We start from the raw sequence: 26179 nt of genomic DNA, 5'->3' as shown, positions 1-26179 counted from the left end.
AAGGTTATCTCCCTATTCTTGCAAAAAAAGCTCTGAGGTTGTTAATAACTGCAAGGGGTCAGAACCTCAGTTTTGTGTCTCATTCTAAAGATCCCACCTGCCGTGACCCAGGCTTACCCTTGTCTGAGACTTAAAGGTATGCTAGAAATGATAGCTAACACAGTCTGAAGCTCCAGGGTGGGTAGTCAGGATGTGTAGGCTTTACCAAGTGCCAGCCAGTTGAGTTGAAGCATACGGTCTCCCTTTTTATCCTAGTCAACACAAATCTACCGTGACCACAAGCTCCATGCTGGAGAGTTCGTTTATCAGCTCAAAGGGAAGGGTGGTAACTAGGGAATCATCAGAGAAGCTTCCTAGAGAAGTCTGTGTGTTTAATTCTGGAGGTCTCCAATCCAGGTGGTGACCAGGTTTAAACCAGTGGATTAATGAAGATCTCAACTCTCTTCTTTCCTAACAGCATTCTGAGTGCCTATCGGGTGTCCGATAACTTCCACGCACGCTTCTCTGCACTGTCCAGAACCTACATTTATCGGCTGGTGACAGGCTGCTCTCACCATTCCCAAATACCAGTGTTTGAAAGGGATCTGTGCTGGGCTCCCAAGGGAGAGTAAGTTTTAAGTTTATTTGATTAACAGAACTGTTCAGGAAAATCCCCGTTATTGGATTATGCAGATATTTTTCTATTTGTTCGTTTTTGTTTAAGTTTCAAAGTGAGTTAAACTAAGTCCACTTTAATTCTGAATAATTTCATACGGTAATGGGTTTAATGTGGTTTAACTAATACACTTTAAATTCACACCTTTAATTAATTCGGATTCACTTTCCTGAGTGTTCCTGTGTAGACAAACCCTTATTTCCAGGTGTGAGACCAGATCCCCAGCTGGTGTAAGTCAGTTTTGTCAAATGAAGTCACTGGAGCCACACTGACTTACCGCCGCTGTGAATCTTGCTGTCAGTTCGTTCCTCAGTGAGATCTGGGGTAACTGCAGTGGCTTCGCTTGCTTATCGCTAATAGCATATCTGCAGTGACTGAGTCACAAAGGACTGCATCTGTGATTGACGTTCTCTGCGCCGCCAAGCCAGAAACTCGCATTGGAGCAAACTTTTTGCATCCTCTGTAGAGAGCGAGAAACATCTAAAATGGAGACTCTTTTCTGTATAGCAAGTTAATTCTGACAGTCTAGGGTGCAATTATCCAGCAAGAAACAAATGTGCAGAAACCCATTAGCTTGCAGATTTTAAAGTTAAGGATAGTCTGCGCTTTACAGTCCAGTCAAGATTGACAGCTCAATATTTTTTTTTCTTGCCTCTGTTTGCAAATCCATATAATTCTTCTCCCTGATCACATTCTACAATACTGTGTATTCAAATAATGAATGAACGCAGGTGCCAATCATTCATATGCAACCCTACAAAAACAAACCACTCTGCGTAACCCAGTGCTCATAAACAATCTTGGAATAGCAAACCAGCTATTGCAGATGGGTACCTATGAAACAACCATTTAGTAGTATAGCAGCATACCTGCAATGGAGGATACAAACATTTTAGTAAAGAAACAAGATGTTGGTTTCAAGCTTTAAGATATTATAAATTGTGAGTTAAAGAATAAAACAATGTCAAGCTATCCTCATTTTTTTACTGGCATATACTCTAATAAATACACATTCAAGAATATTGGGTTTTTTTGGAACTGTTTTCAATCACATTATAAAACAGTTTTATAACTTCAAAGTCAGTTACAATAGTTTTATCACTACTAATGGAATAACTTGACATTTTTCATTACATGTATTCTTATAAAACCAGCATAACAATCCCAGATGGTCCCAGCAGAGAAATCGAAATTATATTGTCCTAATGTTAAATATGTGGATTCTTTTTTGTGGGCTGGGGAGGGGAAAAATCAGCTTAAAACTGCAAAATTATATGTTGCACACACACAATAAACCCTAATCTCAAGCTCTGTGAAACATTTAATTTAGCCCAGATGTTGCAGTTAATTTCCTCAAAGGACAATACCACACATGGGTAAAGACAGACTCTGAGTGGGAGGCAATTTACTAATTGGATTGATCCTTACTCTAACAAAATCCAGAGAGAAAATTCCCACTGATTTCAGTGGAAAGCAGCATCAGCCCTAAATGCATAAATATCTATTAAAGGGACACTGTCAGTTTAAAATTTCCTAACCAGATTCCTTTCTGTATTCCCAGTATCACCTTTAGACCTAGTTGGGAAATGCTTTTTGTTTCGTTTTGTTTTCTTCCTGTGAAAAATTTCCACAAAAATGGAAAAAAGTTTTGAAGTTTTTTTCTTCAAAAGTTTTGGGGCTTTTGTTGAAAACCTGAAAATGTTCAGCCAAAAACCACAGCATTTTTGTGGTTTATCTGACAACCTCTTCCCTCGCCCCCAAAAAAAAAATCTAAGCAAAAATGGACATTTCCTTTGGTGATTTCCATTTCCAAACTCTCCAAAACAAACCCACCATTTTTGCCACAAAAAAACCTTAAAAAAAACCCTACACTCTTTAAACATTTTGGATTATTAAATCTGAGTGGCAATTAGAAATGTTAACTTTACTTTTTGCCCTTTACACTCTCTTCTCACTGAGAGTTTGCAATGCCTTAAGCTTGTGCTGTTACCCATCAGTTCCTCTTCCATCTCCAGTCAGTTGCACCTTCTGGTTGGCTTGGTTGTAGCACGCTATTCCAAATGCGTGGTTTAGATAATTGTCCTTGTGTTGTGAATTTCTCTGCAATTTCCATTTTAATTTATAAGAACCTCATCCTCCAGAGAGGATTTTTGGTTTGTGTTTTTTTCAGGGCAGTAACTTTAATGGAGGTGTTCAGATCCTGCAGTCACGAGAGATCTAGAAGTTCTTTGATAGCTACTGCCTTGTGTAAACCTTTGCAGTAATAGGCCCTTAGAGGTGAACAGAATTCACTTCTGGGTTGGGGTTTGGAACACCCCTAAACTTCAGGGGTGTTTGGCACCATGTTTTTTGGTTCAGGCCATTATAAGGGAGGGGCCCATTTGCAATATGGGAATTCCCTCCCCATCCTTTACTTGCCACTCCCTGTTTTTTTCTAGAGTGTCTGAATCGGGGTCTTGGCCTTGGGCCCTTCTTGGAAATTTATTCTCTTTAACCCCTGCAAAGACATTGTTGTGCAGAACCTTCTCGTGCTTCCAGACTCATCCTACAACCTTCCTCCTTGCGCTGATGGTTTTCTCTCCATTTTGTTCCAGCCATTTGAACGTGCCTGCCATGCAGGAAGCAGCAGATTCCCTCCTAGGGACCCATGACTTCAGCACCTTCCGCTCAGTCAGCTCTGAAAAACCTTTCAAATCTCCCATTAAAACCCTGGCCCAGGCAGACATCCGACCCTCTTCTGGCTTCATGTCGCATCACTATGAATACAGGTAAGAACCCACATGGTCCTCAGCCCTGTCAGGCGCTTCGTTGATCATACGCCTTGGCTGGCCACTGCTTCTGCTGAGATGACCACGAACTGCAGCTTGCCAATAGCCCACTGTTCTCTCCCCTTGCCAGCAGCCTAACTCTAAGGGGACTGAAAGCAGCAGCCCACGGCTGAGCAAGCCGAATAGAGCCACTGGCTGCCTGTCCCACCATGGAGTGTGGATCAGGCAGATTCAGTGGCATGTTATGTCATTCCTGTCCTCCCTGATCAGTATCAAATGCCACATTTCCGGGAGCCGTCAAAGTTAACGTGACCCTGGCTCTTTGCATCCTGTGCTCTGCTAGTGGAAGGATGTGCGTTGTTCTCACCGGATGGAACATTTCCCTAACTTCTCCTTGCCGTACAGCTGAGAAGGTGGAGAACCCCTGCTTACAGGGGATTGGCTTCAGTTTTTAAGGCTCAAAGCCATCTTAAAAACCTCTCCTTTCTGGTCAGTGATGTACCACTCATTAAGGGCAGGAATTGAAACTGGAGCACTCTGCACATTCCTTGTGGCCTCCGAAAGCTCTGCTGGATTGTTATTACTTCTGCATTAGTTTTGCTTGCATTAAGTATTTAGTGAATTAGCCATATTGCATGTGTGTCTAGCCCTCCCCCCGCCAACTCCATCTCACTCGTAGGTTTAGAATGGGGCACTTGAAACAAACCTGTCTGTGAGATTCTCCAAGTGTTACATGCAGATTTCGTCATCTCCGACTTTGGCCAAGGTTCTGTGGCGCAAAAGAAGGGACTTGATCCTGTGTAGTGTAAGCTGCAGACATTGCTGCAGCGTGCAAGCCCTCCTCCACTGCCAGCTGTCCAACCTTGCAGCTTGCAAGTGAGGTAGTTAAAGGGGGAGGCCCGTGCCATCTCACAGCTTTGTGGTGATCCGTGTAGGCATGGTGGCACAGTAGGAGTATAGCAGGCTCGCTGGCAGGGTGATCTGTTTTAGGCCACTGGGAAGGGTCAGCCAGGTGCTGATATTCTGGCTTTAGAGCGCCTAGAGATTTGGTGTTTGTTCCATAAACCATGTTTTAAAAAGTAGATGCCTTGAAAAGAGATGAAAAAGGAGATTTGTTTGCACCCATGTTCATAGGATAGCAAAAGAGCAATGACTGTAGCTGTCCCACCTGGGTCAGACGCTCTAAGCCAGGTGGAGTTGGGTGTGACCCATACATGAGAGACTCAGGGAGGAGAAACAGGGTGTTTCTGGGTTGGTGTTTGCATCTCTCTTGCTACCATGGGGCTGAACTGCCAGACTCCTGGGTTGAGTGTAAGACGGCGTCTGTGACCGCTTGTGTTCATTAAACATTCCCTGGCATGTTTTCCCCAAAGTAGGAATTCTAGTCCTTGTTGTCCTGATCTGTTTCAGTTTAAACCTTTAAATTCTACCTCCATCAACCCCCAGCTCCGGGAGCGGCTCAGTCGGGTAAAGCGTGCCTCCTGTCCTCTCCAAGCCTGTGATGCACTGTTAGCTAATGCATTCCACTCTAGAGGCAGCTGCATTTCGTCGTGAGGAAGAAGGGATTTCCCCTCTATTTAATTTGCAAAGGGGTACAGGATTCATCGGGAGTTAATATGCCAGAGAAGTGCAAGAGGTGGTGGTTGGTTTTTTTTTTTGTTTTTTTTTTTTAATTTTTAAACACGCATTGATCTGAACAGCAGGTCACTGGGTAGGCATCGCCTGGCTTGTTAGGATAAGTGAAAAGTCAATTGTTCTGGGGTGCGTGTCCAGAACAAAGCAGTCATCATGATGGCCCTTTAAGTGAAGAGAAATGGTGGGTCATGTTGGAAAAACCCCACCCCCCAAGAAATCAGTGTTTATAGAGCTCAGCCGCTGCGGAGAGAATACACACGTACATTATCCGAGCTAGGCAGGATCTTGATAGTAAAACTGCACCTACCGGATCTTAACCTTGGCCAACACACTCACTGGGCAGCTCAATACTGCCTTTCCAGGTAGTTCCTGGAGGTTGATGGCAAGGGTGTAGGGGAGACTGCTGGGATAGCTGGCCTCTTGTGTGCGGCAGACTCCTTGTGTCACTCATTGGCTGCCGTTGCTGGAGACAGAGCCTTCCTCCATCAGGGCTGGATGGAGCTGAAGTTAAAACACCTCTTTATATCTGCCTCCCCGCCACCTGTGTCCCCTACCCTGCTGCGTTCTGCCGAGGGGGAAGTGGCAAGGAGGTGTCATTGGCAGAGTGGTTGACACTGTGGAAAGTCAGGTCACCTTCCCGTTAAAGGCATGTCCTCCTGACGATACCGGAGCTCTCTTCCTTAAAGAACCCCACGGCTCTGTGTCCCTAGTAATGCTTAGCCTTGAAGGAGAACTTTGTCGCAGTAGTAATCAATCCCCTCAGCGCCCCAGCTGGGAGGTGAGAATGTCCAGTGTTTTGGCCTGGGGTAAACCCAGGGCGAGTTAGGCAGAGCTGGGGCTGGAACTTGGGAACGGCTGACTTGGAGTTTCTTCTCTATTCACTAGATAGTGTTGCCTCACATTTATCCTGCTTGTGCAGCCTGGCTTCTCTGCCCGTCTCTGCTGGGACGTTTGCAGGCTCGCCTCAACCAACGGGCCTGCAGTCTGCCCCAGGGTGGAGGGAGAAGCTGGGGGAAAGAGTAGAAGGCAGGTAAAAGGAGCCAAGGAGAGGTGGTGATGGGGTAAGAAGGGGAGCTCCTTCTCCAGTCTAACTGTTCAATAATAAATTGCTCAGAGTCCAGCAACCAAAGGAGCGGGCCAACATTGCAAATCTTTACTGGCCCAATCCATGCAAAGCCACCTGCCTGTCCATTGTGAAGTTATAGTATAACTAGTCCTTAGCATGTGGAGGTGTTTACGGGATGTGTGGAGCCTGGAATTGGGTAACCTAAGTGATCAGACGCATCAGGGAAAGAGAAGTGTGATTTAGACCCTTCTGTATTAGTACAGCCAACTCCAGTAAATGGCCATGGTGGTGTACGTCCTGCTTTTCATCAGTGCAGCATGTCTAGAGTAGGGTTTGCAACGAAGTGACTGCAGCAGTGTAGCTACTCCAGTGCCATTATCGTAAATGTAGACAGGCCCATTTTAATACCAGCACTGTTTCTTGAAACTCATCAGTTGCTCTTTGATTCAGAATGAAATCTCCCTGCGCTGAGCCTAGCTTCAGGAAAAGAGCCTGATAAGGAGAGTACTACTGGGGAAAGCAGTGGATTTGGCAGATCTTTCTCTCATCACTCATCTGTCAGTTTGTGAATTTTTAACGTGGTCCAGCTTGGTTTTGTGTGTTCGATTTTAATAGAACGCTGTTGATTTAAATTGTTTGGAAAGGAAATGTGCATTTTCTAGTTTATCTTGCTTCATAAATTTGTGCCAAGCAACTTGAGAGAGCCTTGAAGCTGAATCAACGGCATAGACTCATAGACTTTAAGTTCAGAAGGGACCATTATGATCATCTAGTCTGACCTGCACAATGCAGGCCACAGAATCCCACCCGTCCACTTCTATAACAAACCCCTAACCTATGTCTGAGTTATTGAAGTTCTCAGCTTGTGGTTTGAAGACCTCAAGCTGCAGAGAATACTCCAGCAAGTGACCCGTGCCCCATGCTGCAGGGGAAGGCGAAAAACCTCTTGGGCCTCTGCCATTCTACCCTGGAGGAAAATTCCTTCTCGACCCCAAATATGGCATCACACTGGTTGTTGGAGGAGCATTTCTGCTGTGTTCTGGTGATGCACAAAGGCGGCTGTTCTATAGTGTCATTTTTACAGCGATGCAATGGTTTATTTTAATTATTTACCGAGCATGCAGACTTGGGGCTTTCAAAGGTGCGTGACTTCAATGGGATTTGGATGATTAATTCCCATAGATGTCTTTTAAAATCTCAGCCTTAATTTATTAAAATCTTGTTAAACCAAACCATTATTTTTCTGATGTAGGGAATAAATACAATTCTGGCTTTGTTTATCCTTTGTCTTAGTCTCCTGGTTATAATTAATCCATCAGATGTTCCCATGGTGAGCCAGTTATCACTTACGAAACTGGGTGTGCACTTTTCCCAAACCTGTGACTGACAGCCAGTGTAGCTGCGACGCGTGCATTTCTTTACTGAAGTAGCAGCAGGAAATCAGCTTGCAAAGAGAGGCTTGAGATTGCGCTAACAGCATATTAATAGGTTTTAAGACTAATCTAAGAGGTTTGGTTTTGTTTTTTTTTACTCGAGAGGGTGGGATACAGAGAATGATAAACCACGATCTTTTAGTCAAATAATGCAGCTTTTCTTCCTGCTTCTTTCTTCCCCTCCACACAAAAACCAAGCTTCTGAATTGACCAGTTGTCTGTGTAAAAGGGCAGCTGTTAAAACGGTTCCCTCCATCAAACTCCGTGTTGCCTGGCAACCGTGGAAGTTAGGTTAATGTCCCGTCAGCACAAAGCACTCTTGAATGTTACAGCCATGTTCAGGAACTTAGCCCCATTGCTGCTTCCTTGGGAGTAATTTTCCATCACCTGTTTCTCACTGAACATGTATTATTCATTGTGAGGTGCTGGGTTCTGCCAAGTGAAAAGCCAGCCCAGAGTTTTGCTTGGAAGCAGAATTGTGTGTGGTATTAACAAGAAGAAGAAAGTTTCCCCCTTATGGAAAAGTCTGATAGAATTTAACAGAACCAGATCTTTCTCTAAGTTTATTGAGTCATCTGATAGAATTCTCTATTAAGTTATATCCCTGCAATAAAATTCTATAAGAAGCTCAGAACATTTTCAGAAAGAATCTCATTTTCCATTCAGCTCCATAGGTTTTTAGAGCAACTTCTATAGATTGCTATTGGTTTCATCCTGAAGTCCTATTTGACTTTGCCATCAGAGATGCCAATTAGGGAAGTCAGATTTCACAGGCAATTCCAACCCTTGACCCTAACAGTATGCAGCAAGATTTCAGCCTAGTCCTGATCAAAAATTCACTTTTTACATTCTTCTTTTAGAAAAAAAAACTAAAATTCAGAGATCAGATAGGTCCTGGGCCTGAGCACCTTTGAGTCCTGTTTTACAGATGGGAAAACTGAGGCAGAGATGGAGAAGTAACTTGCTCAGGGTCATGACAAAGCCCTGGCTAGGATGATTTAGTTGGTGTTGGTCCTGCTTTGAGCAGGCGATTTGGACTAGATGACCTCCTGAGGTCTCTTCCAACCCTAATATTCTATGATTCTATGCAGCAAAACAATGCCAATGCCAAGAACTGAATGCAAGTGTCCAGATACTTAGTGTCACATAATGGGTGGCCAGGCCCTCAGTTTTCCTTCTCATTAAATTGGGGTCCAAGCTTATTGATCAGGGGACTTGGAGAACTAGGAGACTAAGAAATCATGCCTGTGGTGCTGCATAAAATTAAGGGAGACTGCAATAAATATATTCGCCTCGATTCAGAATATATGCATAAGGTCCTGATCCAGCAAAGCACTTAATCTACTTAAAATAGTGTGCCATGTGCGTATGGGCAGAGTGCGTGTGCATGTAAAACATATACATAGACGGGCAGTAATGACATGGGGAAGCAGTAGGATATTAACGTTTTCTGACGGGAGCAGAGTCTGGGGGTGGGAACTGGAACGAAGGGAAGGAGAAGCACATAGTGCAGCAGGATGTTATCAGTGATTTGTCTTGAAAAGCATCCTCCCGACGCGGCGTGTGCTAACGCCCCGTTCTGCACCCTTGAGTGGGCAGTCCTCCGGTGCAGGCTGGCAAGTGACTTCGACCCCACTCTCCCCTTCTGTCTTTGATCGCATGGTAGCTTTTCACCTTCCCAGAGAGCTGAGCCCTTCCCCACAGGCCTGCAGGTTGTGGACAGGCCCAAACCAATGGGGAACCAACCTGAACAACACAGATGCATTTCTCGCGAGTCACAGCCACGCTTTCCACACGCACAGACCCCCTTCTGCCTAAGCACAGATGGTCCAAATCGTCATAGCTGCCCAGTCTGCCATTACTAATAATCTTGCAGGGGCGTGGGAACACACCACAGAGCACTGACAGTCACTTGCGTGCAAAGGTCAGCTGTCGGGATTAGCAAAGGTAAGTGTTATCCCTAGTGGCAGTAGGAAGGAATTGAGGGAGGGTTGGTACGTGGGGGAGCAGGAGCATTTGGGAACTCCCAGTGCATTGGATAGTTTCCATTTGCTATCACGTGAATTCCAGCAGCACTTGGTAGTATGGATAAATACCAGTGGGTAATTAATTATGAGATCACACTGGGAGTCTATAAATGTGCTGCTGCGTTTGTACCTTCTCTATACACCTAATGGACTGGAGAGTGCTTTGTCTCTGGCCCTGGCCCTTTGTAGAGTCTGCCACAAAACTGCTTTTTTCAGAAATGAACCAGATTGGATCCGCCATAAAACACAAATCTCCCCACGTTGGTAGGATGGTGTCGAGGTGTCCTTCGGAGGTTTTAAAATCCTATTTTCAATGAGTCTTGGAGTTCCAAAAGTTTTTGGGTTTCTAAGACTAGTATCCATTCTGTAAGCTAATATTTTTGCCTTCATCACATGGGCACTAGCTCGTTGTGGTAGGATTGTGCTTCAGGGCAGGGGTGGACATTTTGGTTGTTACAGGGTTGCTCTTGAGTGCTGTGCCGTGCATGCTGGGTTTTGGTTTTGGGGCTGTAGGAGAGGAAGGTTCCTGCTGGTTTGTTGTTGGTAGGGCTGCTCCTGAGAGTTGGGCTGTAGATATTGATTTGTTGGTTCAGGGTTGGGTGGGAACATGGGGTCTTCTGCCTTTTGGGGTGAAGAGCTGGTGCAAAGGTACAAAGTATTCAAAGACAACCAATAAAGAATTTAATGGGGTTTGCAAGCCTACGTGACACGTTGATTGGTAGGATCCTCTTTAAGGAACATTGGTGATCATCCCCATAGGTTTAAGAATCCGGGTGATCTCCAGGTTGCTAATAGCAGCGGCTGTTTCTAGCCAAGCAGTACAATTTGACCAGGGAGAGGAATGCCTGCTTAAATAATGTCTGAAACCAGAATCTCCATCTGGCCGTTTCCCCTGACTCTCGCCCCTCTGTGGGAACGCCTCTCTGTCTGCTGCTACATGCCTTCCTGACTGCTACAGATGGATTCCCTGTGCACGTCAGTTTGCTGATTTGCTTGCTCTGGCCTTTCCAGCAGCATGTGGACGTTGCGGTGTGGATTGCTGAATGATAAAAAGCATTCTGCAAAGTCGCTGGTGACACATGACTTTCCCCAGTCAGCTCCGATGAAATTGCATTGTGGGTTTGCTGTGGGTATTAGGAGAGGGTTGTTTTCCTGTTCCCAGAGTCAGCACTTTATCTGCAGGCAGTTGAATTGCACCTTGTTTTATACCGTGTATCTCAGGTTGTATTCATTGCGCTGTTTGAGCCGTTGTGCATACGTGTATAAGAACCTATGCCTAACGCATCCAAAGGATCCTAAAGCTCTTTACAAGCTTAGGAATCACTCATACAAACTAGGCAGGAGTTGCTCAGAGGCAGCCATCTCTGAGGTGGAACATGGCAGCTGTTTAACAGCTCACAGCAATTTTCCACTTTAATTTAGGAGTGGAAGTGGTGCTGAACACTCTCTCTCTAGCTGAAATGACAGAAGAGGTTAAATAGGAGGAATGTAGGAACTGTGATATGTTTTGACTGGGTCACCGAGGTTAAAAGCTATTACCAAAAAACCCCCCAACCACTCCCAACTTTGGTTTCACATCTTCTCTGAAAGATTGCTTCTCCTGCCATCCAGCAGCCTCCGTTTGGGACACTGGTTCATTGCTGAATCTCTAGGGGGGAAAAGCCACCTACTCCCAAACCCACACCAAGGACTGCCACCACAGTGAGCTGGGCTGGTTTAATTTGCAGTTGGCTGCCGGCCACTGGATTTGGATAGACTTTTGACAGCAGCTACTCTAATGCAAAGTGGCATCATTCAGCCCTGCAGGCTAACTGGGTTTGCAGAGAAGAGCTAGTAGCGTTGTGAGATGGGTACCAGAAGTTATGAATTCCCATCTCCACACTGGGACTGGCGCTTGTCTCCTCCATGAAGGATAAGTGATGAATCGGGTAGCTGTGTAAAGCCCTTTTATTCTTGTTGGTTGCTGGAGGGATATCACTGATGATCCTTGGATTCTCGACAGAGCTCCTTGTGTCTGTTACTAACTGCGTCCAGTCAGTGGTGCCAATGCAAATGATCAGCCGTGTGTATGAAGGACATATTAGCAACTCTGCTTGCTGCAGTAGCTCCTCTGCTGCAGGTGTGCAGTGCATTGCTCTGCAAAATATGTAGGGCCTACCCTAACACATGGGAAGATCGGTGTTTCCTTTTGCATTACATTCAACTGCCTGCCTGCCTGCCTGCAAAACCCCCCTTTAACTGCTGACCGAAACAGGCACTCAAGAGGTTTACATTCCAGATTCTTTGCAGGGCAGCCGGTTTCCTTAATCTGCGTCTGTCTGAATTTGGGCTTTGTGGATATCAGTGCTGAACTCAAGCCACAAAGTTCCCATCCAACTTTTCCCAAAATTGCGGGGGGAGGTTCACGTTGCCTCTGTGTTCACATGAGGGATTCAGATGTTTCCGATGTTGCATTAATGGGTGTAGAGTGGGGCAGTGGTTAGAGAAAGCAGCGAGGACACAAAGCACTTGGAATATAGCTGTGACGGCTGTTGCTTGGGGCCAGATGCCGCCAGCCCTGGGCAAGATCCTAGTGGCGTGTAGGAAAGGGCTACCAGGATTGCCAGGTAGAGGAGGTGGCAGACGGTCAGCAAGGCCGAGGCAGGAGAAAAGGTTCCACTGAAATTGGAAATGGAACCTGGAGAAGGAGTGGCGCCTAGCCCCAGAATTGCCTGCCCACGCTGTAAAGCGGATGCTCTTCTGGAGTGGGCATTGCAGGGCTTGGGGTGCTCTGCACCAGAGCTGGTGGCCACCACTTGCAATTCCAGACCCAGTTGTTATGACACCATGGGCCTCCCATCTATGCTCCAGATGTTGCCAGGCCAGCAGCCCCATGTTGTAATGGTCATGGGCCAAACACACTGTCCTGTGCAAACCCCATCATGATGCGGCACATAGTTACAATGCACAGTGGGCCGGGCCAAGCAGCAAGACCAAATCCTGTTAGAACCCAGGGGCCCAGCTCTGTATACTCCTGTCCTGGCTGCAGTCCCTCTTGGGTTCAGGGAAGGCGGGCACACTTTGCCCAACTCACTTGCAGAATCACTTATTCCCCTCTGTCTCATACACTGGTTGCTTTTGTTCCTGAGAATCGCGCTGATTTCCACCCCCTTGTAGCTACACTCCAAGATCTATAGTGCCGCTACAAACCACTGAGTGCTGTAGCTCTGCCAGAGGCTCAGAGAGAGAGAGAGGGTGAGAAATACTGGTCCTGAGAGCTTGGCAAAGCCCTGCTTTCTCTGGGGTGGGAGAGGAAACTGAAAGGGGTGAGACAGAGCATGCAACAACCTAATGCCATGAGGTTCCAGTTAGTAATTCATCGCAAAGCCTGGTCGGGTAATGTCTAGCAAATTCAATTAGAAATCACACCCATAAAAAAATCCTTTTAATGATGCTGAACGCTGGGCGGGGATGGAGACAGAAGACAGGGGGCATGGGAGGAGGAGGCAGATTTATAGTGAGCTGCAGCTTAGAGGAAAGCAAGGGAGCGTTATCTGCAAATGCCCCAGGGACGCCTGTAGCCAGCATTGCGGAGGGTTGGTTAAGGGGGAAGAGATTTGTTTTGTCTGCTAGCAGTGCTGCCTGCCCTGCTCCCATCCCCGCCCCCCGGCAATCCAATCTGGCTGGTTTCAAATTCCCTCCTCCCAGCCAAGCACAAAACCCTCCTCGCCGTGGACCCCGTAATGTAATATCCCCACCGAAACCCGGCTCCTCTGTCTTTTCCCAGGACGTGAAATTAAAACCAGAGGCAGGGAACTTTCCCCTGCTTCCAGCACTCCCTGTGTCTGGGGTTATTAGTAAGCAGTGCTGCGGGGCGGGGAGGTGACCAGGATGCTGCCTGTTTCCGGCACCTTGATAATTGTGTCTCCCTTAAAAGAGGCTCGCAGCGTGAGCAGAGGGATCCACAGAGTGAATCCCTACAGGCCTTTTTCTTTCTGAGGCCCCCCCAGCATGCTATAAAAACTCCATGGCTCACCTGTGCCACAACAACTGGCTTTTTGTATATAAAAGCCAGGGCTGGCGTTACGGGGTAGCAAGCAGGGCATTTGGCTGGGCCCCACACCACAGGCAATTGCTCAGGATTCGGTTTCAGCCCCTGGTGACGGGGCTTGGGGCCCTGGGCTTCAGCCCCAGGCAATGGGGCTTTGGCTTTCTGCCCTGGGCCCTAGCAAGTCTAATGCTGACCATGATTGGAGGACCCCCTGAAAGCTGCTTGCAGCCCTTCAGGGGGCCCCGGACCCCTGGTTGAGAACCACTGCCCTAGCCAGCACTTGATCTGGTTAATAACTGCAAGCCCCCAACCGGCACACAATAATGACTATGTTCAGATTCTGCCACCTCAGCTCACCTTGAGGAGTGCCTAATTGGCGAGTAGCCCATTGGTAAGTTAAGGTGTCTAGTGCTTAATTAGCTCGTCTAAGTTTCCTCCCTCTTAAAAGGCAGGCGCCCAGGTGGCTGGGAGACCAATCCCAACCTGCCCAAGTGGTCTGGAGATGAATGATTAAAGGAATAAGAAACCTGGTTTATTAAGTTTAACAAAGAGAAGGTTTCGGGGTGACTTCATTACAGTCTACAGGTACCTAAGTGTTGAACAAATACATAACAACGGGCTCTTCCATCTAGCAGAGAAAGTAGAACCCAATCCAGTGGCTGGAAGTTGAAGCTAGACAAAACAGGGCGTACATTCGTAACCATGAGAGGGATTAACCATTGGAAGGACTTACCAAGGGCTGTGGTGGATTCTCCATCAGTGGCCGTTTTTAAATCAAGATGGGATGTGTTTCTAAAAGCTCTGCTCTAGGGCCAGGTGTCTGACCTGTGCTCTGCAATGGATCAGGCTGGAGGCTCCCGATGGGCCCTTAGAATCTGTGAATCAGTGAAAAACTTGAGTCCTGCTCCTGTGCATTAGCCACCGGCCTTTCCTTTGTTGGGACTGGTTTCCCCCACCCCTGGGGCAGGCTGCGCTCGCTGCATGTTAGCTGTCTCGCCAGCCCAGCGGTGGCTTGCACTGAATACATCTTGGCAGTTCCTCGGTGCTTTAGCCTGGGCTCCCTTTTCCGCCTGCTCTGTGCTTTCTATTTTTAGCCTCTGTCGTTGAGACCTGATCCGTAACAACATCAGAACATGCATCAGTCAGTGCTCGTCGGCTGAGCGTACACTGCCTGCGGCGCTGGTGTAAGGCCCTGCCCGGCCCTGGGGGATGGCGGTCCCTGGCGTATTCCCTCTCTGCCTTGCTAGCCTCAGTGCCAGCTGAGTATGACATGTGCATGGAGCCCAGTTTCTCCTGCTGGGACAACAGGACGGAGCCACCCACCAGCAGAAGGCATCAGACTCCTGGGTTCATCCTGTCTGCTGCTGATGTGCTGGAACTCATATGCTGGCTTTGAGCATATGAAGGAGTGATGTTGGCCTCAAGTCCTGTCGCCCCCCGGCCCCCGTGCACACTGGGGAAAGTATTACAGACCCGTTAGGACAAGCTGAGGGAGTTCTCCTTTAGCCCAAGTGGAAGAAGCACATGGATCTGGAACATAAGGACCAGGGTTCAAGTCTCCAGCTGTCTCTTTGGAGAGAAGGGGAAGACGTTAGGATGACCAGACAGCAAGTGTGAAAAATCAGGACAAGGGTGGGGAGTAATAGGAGCCTATATAAGAAAAAGACCCCAAAATCAGGACTATCCCTATAAAATCGGGACATCTGGTCACCCTAGAAGATGTAGAGTTAAATCTGACCTGCTGGGGGCTCCTTAAATTCATTATCTTGGCGATATGATGCCCAGCTAATTGCGTTTGAACTGTGGCTGAAGGAACTGCAGTGAGCAGCCTGGCTCAGCTTCCAGGTTTACGCTGGCAAATGTTATTAACTAAATGGCTCCAATTCATTAGGTAATGAGATTCTTCATTTGCAATTTCCAGGAGCACTTGTTTTTGAGCAGCCCTTCGCACTGGGTATTGAGACGCATAAATGAAATATAAATGTAACCTGCAGTATATCAGCAATAGCTGCCTCCCTGGTGGTGGTTAAAGCCAGTTCTTGTTTGGGAAGGAGCATTACCTAGGGATCAGAGTTGCTTTCCTCATCCTTTTTCTGCCAGTAAGCAGAGCCACGTTAGTGACCAGCCCAGACCTAGGGCTGGATGCCCCGAGCAGAAGGGAGGCTGTGTCAGAGGCAGTGTTTCCCGCCGGGACAGATGGGATTTCGTAGAGCAAAGGCTGAAATTAACGTGACTCGAATCCCATGGCACTGCCATTTCCTGTTACATCCTGGCCCGGCCCTTCCCTCTCCCCAGCCTGTTCAAAAGGTGCCAGCCTCTTCTCCACTCTCCCTTGGCTCTATCCCTGCCCCTCCCTGGAATCCTTCCACTTGCTGCAGTCGGTTGAAAGGTTGGCCATGTTTTTCATCAAAAATGTGAATGCCGATGGGGAGGGGAGGGACAGAAATGCCCCATTTCCCCTCCGGCTCTGAGGCTCGCTTCCTGTCTCCAGCATCTGATGCATACTTCCCAGCCCCACAAGGCTCTGTGGAATTGCACAGGGCAGTAGGAATGGCCAGGCCGCATCAGCCGGTCCATCTCATCCTGTATCCTGGCTCACAGAGCCAGCTATTTCAGCAGAAGGTGAAGGAAGCCCCCACCCACTTGACCCCAGCTAAGGAGTGGTTGTCAGGAAGCTGGTGGGGTTTATACCCCAGGGAAGGTGAATAACAACAAAGCGGTGTTGCACGTGGAAGGGAAGGCCACATTTGGTGAACCGCCAGTGTTCCAGAAAGTTGCACCATTTCCTAAAGGTGACCTGCAAAGAGTAGGAGAAATGGGCATGTGCCGCCTTTATTCTTGATGCTTCCTGGTGAATGAGAAGATCTGAAAGGTTTGTGGAAGGGAAAAAAACCAACAACCTGGTGTGTTTGTTACATTATGAATTCAGTTCTTTTCCACTCTGTTTCCCTGAAAGGCTCTTTCGATGATTGAGGAACTAGTCACAGGCACCAAGCAGTTGAAAACCAGTTAAATGGAAAGAGTAGGGGATTTTGGTGTTCAAAACTCTGTTTCAGCAACAACTAATTAACTCAGACACCTGCTAAACAGTTGGGGGAAACGCTGTCTCATTAAAGATGCAAACCCCAAGTTAATCGGATGGATCCAGTCACTGAACTAATCCATGTGTACATCTCTAGTACTTTGTTAGAGCTGCTGATGGGATGGAAAGTTGGTGATGCTAAAACTTCTGAATTTTTCTTTCTTTGTTGGGATTTGCATATTTTTGAAATAAACATTTTGATAAGCTTGTTTGAAACAAACATCTCCCAGGCCAGCCAAAGTGCTGACCATCTCCGGATGACTCCTGGTCAGCTGTCTGCTGGGAGGCTGCGTCCACTGCTCTCTTGACAAGTAGAAATTCTTTCTTGACTTTCGGCTGTGGATGCCTTTCATGGTTCAGCAGCTGACCCCGATACGGAAGAATGTTAATTTTTGCACCTAGGCTTGTGCAACTGAGCAGTCCTAAAGGGAGCTGCAGAAAAGCAGGAAGGGCTGGCTCCATCTATCTCAACACATGCAGCAGCGCTGCCTGGAGCACTCACAGTGCGTTCAGTTTATTATGGAGGGGGATGAGAGCTTCCTCAAAGACAACTTTTAGGAACTTCGGGCCGGACAGGTGCTCCATCCAGTCCAATATCCTGTCTCTGGCCGAGGTCGGTACCAGTTACATCAAAGATCCGGACCTTGCAATTGGCAGTTATGGGCTAAGCTGCTCCTAAGGAAAGTCTGCTCCCAAACCACACACGTGAGAGCTTCTGCCACACAGCAAGAGGCTTTTTCCAGGCTTTCATCATCTTGCACCTCAGTTACTGCAACGTCCTTTTCTCTGGCCTTGACCAATGCAGTCCTGTCGCGCTCAGATCCCTTCAGAATGCTGCTGCAAAGATTGTTTGCATGGCCTGTCACTTTGACTATGTCACCTCCTCTCTTTACAACCCTCCATTGGCTCCCGCTTCTCTAGCGTACCAAAAATACAAGCTGCGTGTCTTCGCTTTCGAGATCCTGCGTGGCCTTTCCCCGTGTCTCATTCGCTGTCCCGCAGCCGGTTGGTCTAGGATCCCAGCCTCCACTACCACTTGCTTGTTTGAAAACGTAACACCTTCATGCTGTCTCCCGGGCTGCCCCTCTTGCTGTGGTGGAGCTCCCCATAAACATCCACATAACTAATGAATTAGCTTCCTTCAAAACCCTCCTTAAGGACCCTCCTTTTCCACAATGCTTGCACAAAAATTGACAGTGGTTAGGCTGCTGGTGTGCAGAGAGCTCAGCCTGTCATGCTGACCAACACTGTCTCACGGTTTTCTTGTACTCCCCAGTCAGTCAGTATCTACCTTTGTCCGTTGTTTTCCATGTAGATAAGCTCTGTGGGACACGGGCTGTTTTTTTGTTCTGTGTTCGTACAGTGCCTAGCAAAACGGGCTCCATGACTAGGGCTCCAAGGTGCTGCAATATTACTACTAATAATTATCCTTCCAAACCTCTTGTCTGGTGTGTTTTTTAGTATGTATTAGTCTAACTCTGGCCAGTTGTTACTCCTATCAATGCCTCCTACTCATTTAATCCTGCTAAACTTCTTGGCATCGGTGACATCTTGTGGCAGTGAGTTCCATTGGCTAATTATGCATCACGTGGGGAAAAAAAATCTTTTCTTTTGATCAAGTTTGAATGGGCCGCTTTTCAAGTTCATTGACTGTCCCCTTTTCCATGTATCGTAACACGTGGGTCATGCTGGTTTCTGATCAATGCTCCCGGCCCCATTCATTACGTTGCATGCTTCTGTCATGTCCCCTCTTAACGCACCTAACTCATTGCAGCACTACTTTATTGCTAGCTGCAGAGCGAGCCGCTGACCGTGCAGCCGCCATGCTCATTTCCCAGGTGAACTTTTGGCCAAGGTCAAGTGACGGAACCCAGAACAAGGAAGCCGCACTGGGCTGCCAGGGAAAAATCAGCTTCCCGCGGCTGAGGTGACTTTAGTTGTGTCATTATTAACCATTAACTCTAATACCCCCCTCCCCCAATCCCCATTACTTACAGATGCTTGGAGTAAAATTGTGCGTAAGGGCTGCAGTGCCTGCTGTTTAAATAATAGTGCTTCAATTAAGGCCCATTTTGCATCTTCCGGAGAAGAGCGTGTTTTGTGCATCCTCTTGGGAGATGTCTGCTCGGGTTACATCAGCCAAATGATCTTCATGACTCCCCTCCCCCCACCTCCTGAACAGAAGCTGCATAATTGCAGCAAATGCCAAAAGCAATCTTCATGTCGGTGGGAGAAGAGGCTGGTGGTGTGTGAATTTAGTGCTTCTGAAAGCAGCATGGCTCGGTGTGGGGAGGGGTCGGCAGCCCTGGGTAGCTCAGATGTTGGGCAAGTTTCTTCCACCTAGATGTGCCTGGGTCCAGAACCCTGACCTAAAAATCCTTCCCTTGCCATTCTAGCCGGGAGGTCTCTGCCCAGCTCTGCCAGTGCACTTTGTTCTCAGCCTTTAGCAGTCACTGCTGATCCAGTTCTGTGCGCTACCTGCAGCCTCCCCTGCTGTTCCCAGCGTCCTGTCTGCATTTGGCTTGTCCCCATCTAGACCTCAGCTCATCGGGGCAGTGTCCTGCCTTGGTACGTGCATCCTGCCTGGCTTTTGATTGGTTAAAGCTCAGTTGAGCCGCGTGCAAGGCTGGTGAGGTTTAACGAGGGGGAGCTGGCAAACTGGGCTATGCAGCTGTTGAGAATTTAATTGGAAATAACTTGAGGTGGTTGGCCTTTTAAATGGATCAGCGGGCACCACCCAGCAGGCGCAAATAAAAAGTGTTTGATTTCCCGCTTGGTATGGAGCTCCTAGCCTGTGGGCAGCACCTGTGCAGAGCACCTCCGAGCCAAGCCGAGGCACGTCATCCCCACAGAGCAGCCCAGAGCCACCCAGCGCACTTGGCCAAGGCATTGCATCCATGTAGAGTCACCGTGGCGCTGTCCAGCCCAGGCGTGACAATCACATGAATGAACATAAGAATGGCCATACTGGGTCAGACCAGAGGTCCTTCCAGCCCAGTATCCTGTCTGCCGACAGTGGCCAATGCAAGGTGCCCCAGAGACCATGTACAGAACAGGTAACTATCAAGTGATCCATTCCCTGTCGCCCATTCCCAGCCTCTGGCAAACAGAGGCTAGGGACACCATCCCTGCCCATCCTGGCTAACAGCCATTGATGGACCTATCCTCCATGAACTTATCTGGTTCTTTTTCGAACCCTGTTATAGCCTTGGCCTTCACAACATCCTCTGGCAAGGAGTTCCACAAGTTAACTGTGTGGTATGTGAAGAAATACTTCCTTTTGTTTGTTTTAAACCTGTGCTCATGAAATTGACCGTGTCTCCCCAGCAACGGGACTATGCTGTAAATTCTTAGTCCTGCTGAGAGTGTCCAGCCATCTCTTCCCCTCTGGCTCAGATCTACTTTGTCCTTGGGCATTTTAGGGTTGTGCTACTCAGTGAGGGGTGAATTTCTGAAATGGCAGGAAAAGAATTCCCCAAAAGACCCCCCCCCAGGACAGCATCTGCTTCCTCAAAAGCTACATAAAATCAGCAACCCCTCTGGCGCTCACAGGCTGGGAATAGAAGGGAGGAGAGTCTTAGCCCTGACACAAGGAGGCTGCTCCCCTAGGACAGAGTCAGATCGGGGATTCCAGCCCCGTTTCACTGACCGGGGCTGCAGCCCCTACTGTTAACGGGGAGATTCAATTTGCACCCGCGTCACTTACCCTGCACTTAAGCAGTGATCGCTTCTCTGCTGCAGAGTTAGCATTGGCTGGCTATGCCGGGACAGCTGTCCCTGTGGCTGATCACCAATGGCTGAAATCCCCAGTGGAGGCAAGGCCCCAGAAACCTCCTCCATGCTGGCAGCAGCCCTTATGAGCTCGCTATTTAGTAATAATAATGGATAGTAGGATCCCCTGTAGCTGCCCTGTTCAGGGAATATCTGCAACCTTTGGCTCATTGGGGGTGCAGGTAAATGTGATTTTTTTCCCCCTCCCCCCCAGACTGCAACAATGTCCGTATCTGTGCTAGTTACATGGTTGGATTCGGGGATCTTGGAGCAGAAGGGCAGAATGAGAGCCGCCAAACTTCCCTGACGGGAGAGGTTATTGCTTGCACTAAAACTGTGATCTGAGCCCCTCTTCTACCCCCTGCTCCCGACCCCAGGCGACCGAGGGCTATGGACACATTCTGCTCTGTAACCAGAAACCTGGTGGGCAGGTCGGGTGAGTGCCATCCAGGGAGCACGGAAACTGGGCCCGTGTGTTTGATTCTCTCTTCTCTTTCCAAAGGCTTAAGAAGATTGAGTGTGGAATTGTTCCTCCTTAATCTCCTCTCCTGGAGCCTGTTTTAGTCTTTTCCCGTTTCCGTTAGTTTAAACTGATTATTTTTGAGGTCCCGGTGAGATTTAGGGAGAGGCTGAGGCTCAGCGCTGCGTGGTGGTGGTGGCACAAAGATAACTTGTCTTAACGTGCTTGAGTTTTGGTGCCATTGAGAGCGAACAGGTGAATGGCAGAGCAGCGGGGCACCAAAACTTCCCCAGCCCAGCTCTGCTGATGCCTTGGAATCCTGACTCCTGCCGTGCCCACCCTACCTCCCCCAACAGCTGTCCTGTTTCCCCTCAGTCCTGACCCACGGTGCCTTTACCATTCCACAGCCCTGCTGATGCCGCTCTGCCCAGACCCGCTGCACCCCCTGCTATCCCCAGCCCTGCAGCTGCCCCCCTTGTCAATCTGTTTCTGGGCACAGAGACCCTGCCAGGTGGGCCGCACGATGCACGTGGTGGTTCAGCGATTTGGGCAGATACCGAGGGCACAAAGGGAAGGACCCTCCTGGCCTCTTCCCATCCCCACCTGCATAGGGCCAGCCAGAATGTGAGTGACAGAGCTGTGTGTGGGTTGGATAGAGAACAGACCCTCCTCGCATCTGCTGCTGTGTAAACTTCCTGTAAACTCCACACAAGAAGTGAACTGGGATGGTGAGAGAGAAAATTGCCTTGGGTATGGTGCAACCCTGGAGCTGCCCTCTCTGCTCTGGCATCATCTGTCTTAGAAGCAGCATTTCAGCGTCCCCCATAAATCTGCTCTGCCGTTTCCCTGACAAAGGTTTGTGTCTCCTTTATTTCAGCTTGTGCTGTTTCTCTTACTCCAGGACTGTGAACTTGGCCCGTTTAGCTGTACACGAGTGGAGGGCTAGGGAGTGCTGTGTTCAGCTTTGCTCACTGCATAACTGACTGTTTGCAAGTTCAGCGTCGTTCCCGCTGGAGAATCTGGGCTCTGGAGGAAGCTGTCACTGTTCAGTGTTGGGGATCAAGGAGGGCTCTTTACATCAGAAGTGGAAACTCACGGCTTCACATTGATTCGCCTGCCTGCCTGTAATTGACCAGTGATTTACAGTCTCTCTTGGGACTGCGGGTGGCTGGCTTGAGAGAGACAATTTTAAAAAGTGATCTTTTGTTTCTTTTTCTAGGGGACTGCAGTTCTGGGAGCTAGAATTCAAGAGCAGATCGTTCCTCTACAGGCAGGTACGGTGTAGTGCCGCAATGGTGATACAGCTCTACCCGCCGTCAGCCCCTTTCACCCAAGGATCTCAAAACACTAAGCAAACTTCGCTACATCCTTGGGAGGTGTATTTCCTATTTTACAGATGGGGAAACTGAGGCAAAGAGGCACCGTGACTGCTCTGGCCATGCAGTGAATCCATAGCAGAGCCGGGAATAGAACACAGATGTTCTTATTTCAGTGTTTGGGCCAGTAGAACCAGAACCTCTAAGTTTGCTTCTAAAATGACTGGAGGTTCCAGGCCATGTGGGTGGGAGTTGTAATTTTTCTCCAAACTACGTTGCCATATCCCTATGGTTTGAGTAGCTGCAGCCAATCGCCAGGCAGTCTCGCTCTGTGTTACGATGCTGAGCCTACTGAGGACAGTCTGCAGTTTTCACTTGTGTTTAAGGGTCATGAAATACTACGTAGAACTATAGAAAGGAGAGATGGAAAAGCTCCATTACGCCGTGTAGTTCCTGTCCCAGGGAGATTATTCCCTACTGCAGGATTGTTCCCTTCTCTTCCCTGTTCTCTAGCTTTGTCCTGTCTGCTTTAATGACTCAGGAGTGGGGTTTTAATCACATTTCCACCCCTCCCTCCCGGGAGAGGCTGCTCCGCAGTTTAATGGAGGTCCTTCTTAGGAAAGAGTTTGCAGTTCTTGGTCGGTGGGTCTCGGCCATGGTCACATGCTGGCGGCAGCGAGCTGCAGAGAGGGGGCTGCTTGGTCTTGTTTCAGGGAGCAATACGCAGCTCTTTGGGATTCCATTAGGCGGACCAGCTTTGTTTTCATCACCGGCCGAGCAGCCTCTTAAACTCCCTGGCTGCAGGCACCTAGCGACTGAGCGGCCAAGGCGGAGCAGCAGTGGGCTCGAAATGGGGGAGACCTTCAGGGCATGGGAAGGACTAGCCCATTCCCCATTCCCGGGAAAGACAATTAAGAGAGAGAGTGTCTTCCTCCGAGTGAGTGTTTTAGGCATTAGGAGGTCCCAGCCTCAGGCAGTGATGTTCTTGGCCCCCCATGCTCCATCTCTGCCCAACTATCTGCTGCAGACAGCTATGACCACCTCCGCCATCCCTGCAGAAACCCAGCTCAGCTTCGAACTGTGTGCACTGACCTACCCGCTGGTGCAGTCAGGATGCATTTGACAAGGGAAGCAGGGTGGGGCACCCCAGGAGAACTGTCACGAGGAGTGTAATGCGTTTGCCCCGTGAGGCTGCGGGGCGTGTGGCTATCCCGGATCCCTGGGGTAGCCGGCATGGGAGTTAGATTCGCAGCAGGCAGTGACCTCTAGTGGGGAAAATGTAAAATAGTGCGTGTCCAGAAGGGTCGTTTCTTCACAGTCAGATCCGGTTTGTTTTATCCATGCTGAAATGTAGGATCTTAGCAGGTAGAGATGGAAAAGACCTAGCTGGCTTGAGCAGGGAAGACCCATGAAACAGACCCGTGCTGGGTTGGCCCATCAATCTGAATATTAGAGACCTAACCCAAACCCCTAGCTGCTAACTGCCCTGGCAGCCGGCTGCTTTGATTGGATTAAGGCATTAGTGGGAAAGTGATGGTGCTTTGTCTTCTTATAAATAACTCCTCGCTCATTTGACCTGTGCGTGGGTTTAACAAGGACAAACCCAATTAGCTGAGTTTACTTTACTGTAAACGCAACCTCCTGGATAATTGTTTCCTCCTCTGTTATAGTGTTGCGCTTGGGTCCCTGCAGGATTTGCTTTACGTTTTTCTTGTAAGGGCACAAACAGCCTAATAAAACAAAGCTAAATGGACCTCAGATGTTAGCCCCAGCCTTCCCTTCTGTGCGGGCACAACCGATTGCACGTATGGAGGGGGATTGTGTTTGCACAAGTAAGCGTGTCAGCTGGGCCCCCGTGTGTGTTCTGATTCCCTCGTACAGAGTTGGTCTGCTCTCATGAGTTGCTGGTAAAATCAGCTAGTGGAAAATCTGGAGAGACCCACGGGAGGTAGTGAGATAGCAGTGGGTGAGGGATACAAGGTACAACCACAAGCAAGTGCTGCATCAGTAGCATGTTCTGTGGCCCAACTCCAAATGTCAGTGGGACCTCCCCATCCCTGCGATGTGTGACACAAAGGCTGTTGTGAGCATTTAGAACACTAGACCTGGTGTCTCCCCTGAGCCTGCATGGTCGCTTTCCTTTCAGTGCCCAGGATACTAGACAGACAATTGCAAAGCTTCAGCCGTGTTGAGGAGGGGTCTTGCAGGACCTCACCAAACACAACGCCCAGCTTGAAAGGCCGGTCGCCACTGAGCCAGGTGGAATTACGTGTTGGGGCTTCTAGGAATGCTTGAGCGGCTGTTCCCACGGGCAGTGGGCACAATGGACGAAGTCCCAATCACATCGGTGACCCCCACTGAACCTTCTCTCCTGCTGGTTGGCCCTGTTAAGAGCTGGCTGCCTGGTTTTGGAACCTGCTGCTCTCTTTCTCCTTTTATTTTCCTGGGGATCTCCAAGCCCTTTGCACATTAAACTTCTTGAGGGCAAATTGACTTGCCCCCAGTCATGCAGTGAGCTGACCCTAGGTCTTCCCCAGCTCTAACCACTAGACAGTCTGGGAGTTGCTCGTGCAGCCTAGCTAGCAAACTCAGCCCTGTCTCCCTCTGATGAGCACAGTCAGTGCTCCTGGGAGAGCAGCTACACTGCAAAGGTACCAGCTCAGAGCAAGCCAGACTGTTTCTGGAAGTGCTGTCAGCAGAAAGGAGCTTTCCTCAGCCCTGCTCAGAAGGGAGATGCTGGCTGGTGAGTCTTGCCCACATGCTTAGGGTTTAGCTGATCGCCATATTTGGGGTCGGGAAGGCATTTTCCTCCGGGGCAGATTGGCAGAGGCCTTGGAGGTTTTTCGCCTTCCTCTGCAGCATGGGGCATGGGTCACTTGCTGGTGGATTCTCCGCAGCTTGAGGTCTTCAAACCACAATTTGAAGACTTCTATAACAAACCCCTAACCTATGTCCGAGTTACCGAAGTGGATGGGTAGGGTTCTGTGGCCTGCTTTGTGCAGGAGGTCAGACTAGATGATCATATTGGTCCCTTCTGACCCTAAAGTCTATCTTATGGTGGTTTTTTTTTTTCTTGGCTTAGATGGCAGGAGCGTCAGGCAGTAGGCAGCCCCAAAAGGTGGCTTTCAAGACGTGATTGTGTCCTTTGCTTCTGCAGCATGATGAACTGCGTAAAGGGCAGGAAGGAGCCTGGGCTTTTAGTTTTTGTTTCTCCTTATTTTATTACATTAGCAGTTCAGGTTGTGTCTACTCTGCTTTTCCTGGAAGATTCTGTGATTGACTGAGGAGCTTAAAGGATTATGGGATCTCCACTCTCAGAGCAATGGAGAAGAGGGATCCTTTTAGATGAGATGTGACAGAAGCTCCTAGGCACTACCACAATTCAAATACTAAATAATCATAAACTCCCTTTAACTCAAACGTCTGCCGAACATCTGGGAGGAAAGACATTTTTGTTAAAGTTTAATCATCCCCTGCCCCTTCAGTTAAGGGCTGAGGAAATCCCAACTCAAGGTTTTCGGCTCCTCCAGCAACATCAGACTTGATATTCCTGATATTTCTGTGTTTCGTTATCGGGTGGCACCATAAAGAAGCTAAATAAATAGGGTGCCCGCATAATTTTATTTCCACCTTTAAAGGTCACCAAAAAAAGGAGGATCCTAATGGCTGGAAATTCCTGTTGCAAAGTTATTAACTGTGATAGAATTCCAATTTCTCTAGCAGTTTTCATCCCAAAATGCTCCCCTAACTATTTACACACAGCCAGCAGCCCTGTGATCTGCAATGCAGCTACCTCTGGGTTGGCAGGGAGCTAGGGAACACCGTGCATGACAGCGAGTGGGCAGACACCAGGGCAAACCCTGCTCTTATGAAAGATGACCTAGGGTCTTTCATAGCCAGACGGGACCCTGGTTTTTAAGGGTTTATACAAAAGTC

At 48.5% G+C, this 26179-nt stretch overlaps 1 protein-coding gene across 3 annotated transcripts in view; it reads left to right on the top strand.

Moving 5' to 3' along the window:
• The window catches only part of PUSL1 (pseudouridine synthase like 1), a 63442-nt gene that overhangs the window by 31961 nt on the left and 5302 nt on the right, over positions 1–26179 (top strand). For all 3 annotated transcript variants that reach the window (XM_050931492.1, XM_050931491.1, XM_050931493.1), the window contains exons 4-6: positions 458–607; positions 3250–3423; positions 22147–22201. In XM_050931492.1, coding sequence (XP_050787449.1) covers positions 458–607; positions 3250–3423; positions 22147–22201 — 379 coding nt within the window. The remainder of the gene's footprint in view (positions 1–457; positions 608–3249; positions 3424–22146; positions 22202–26179) is intronic.

Source organism: Gopherus flavomarginatus, chromosome 21 (assembly GCF_025201925.1).
Source record: "Gopherus flavomarginatus isolate rGopFla2 chromosome 21, rGopFla2.mat.asm, whole genome shotgun sequence".
In the NCBI taxonomy this organism is placed as follows: domain Eukaryota; kingdom Metazoa; phylum Chordata; order Testudines; family Testudinidae; genus Gopherus; species Gopherus flavomarginatus.
Note: the sequence above shows the minus strand (reverse complement) of the source record. Positions and strands in the feature narration are given on the sequence as shown.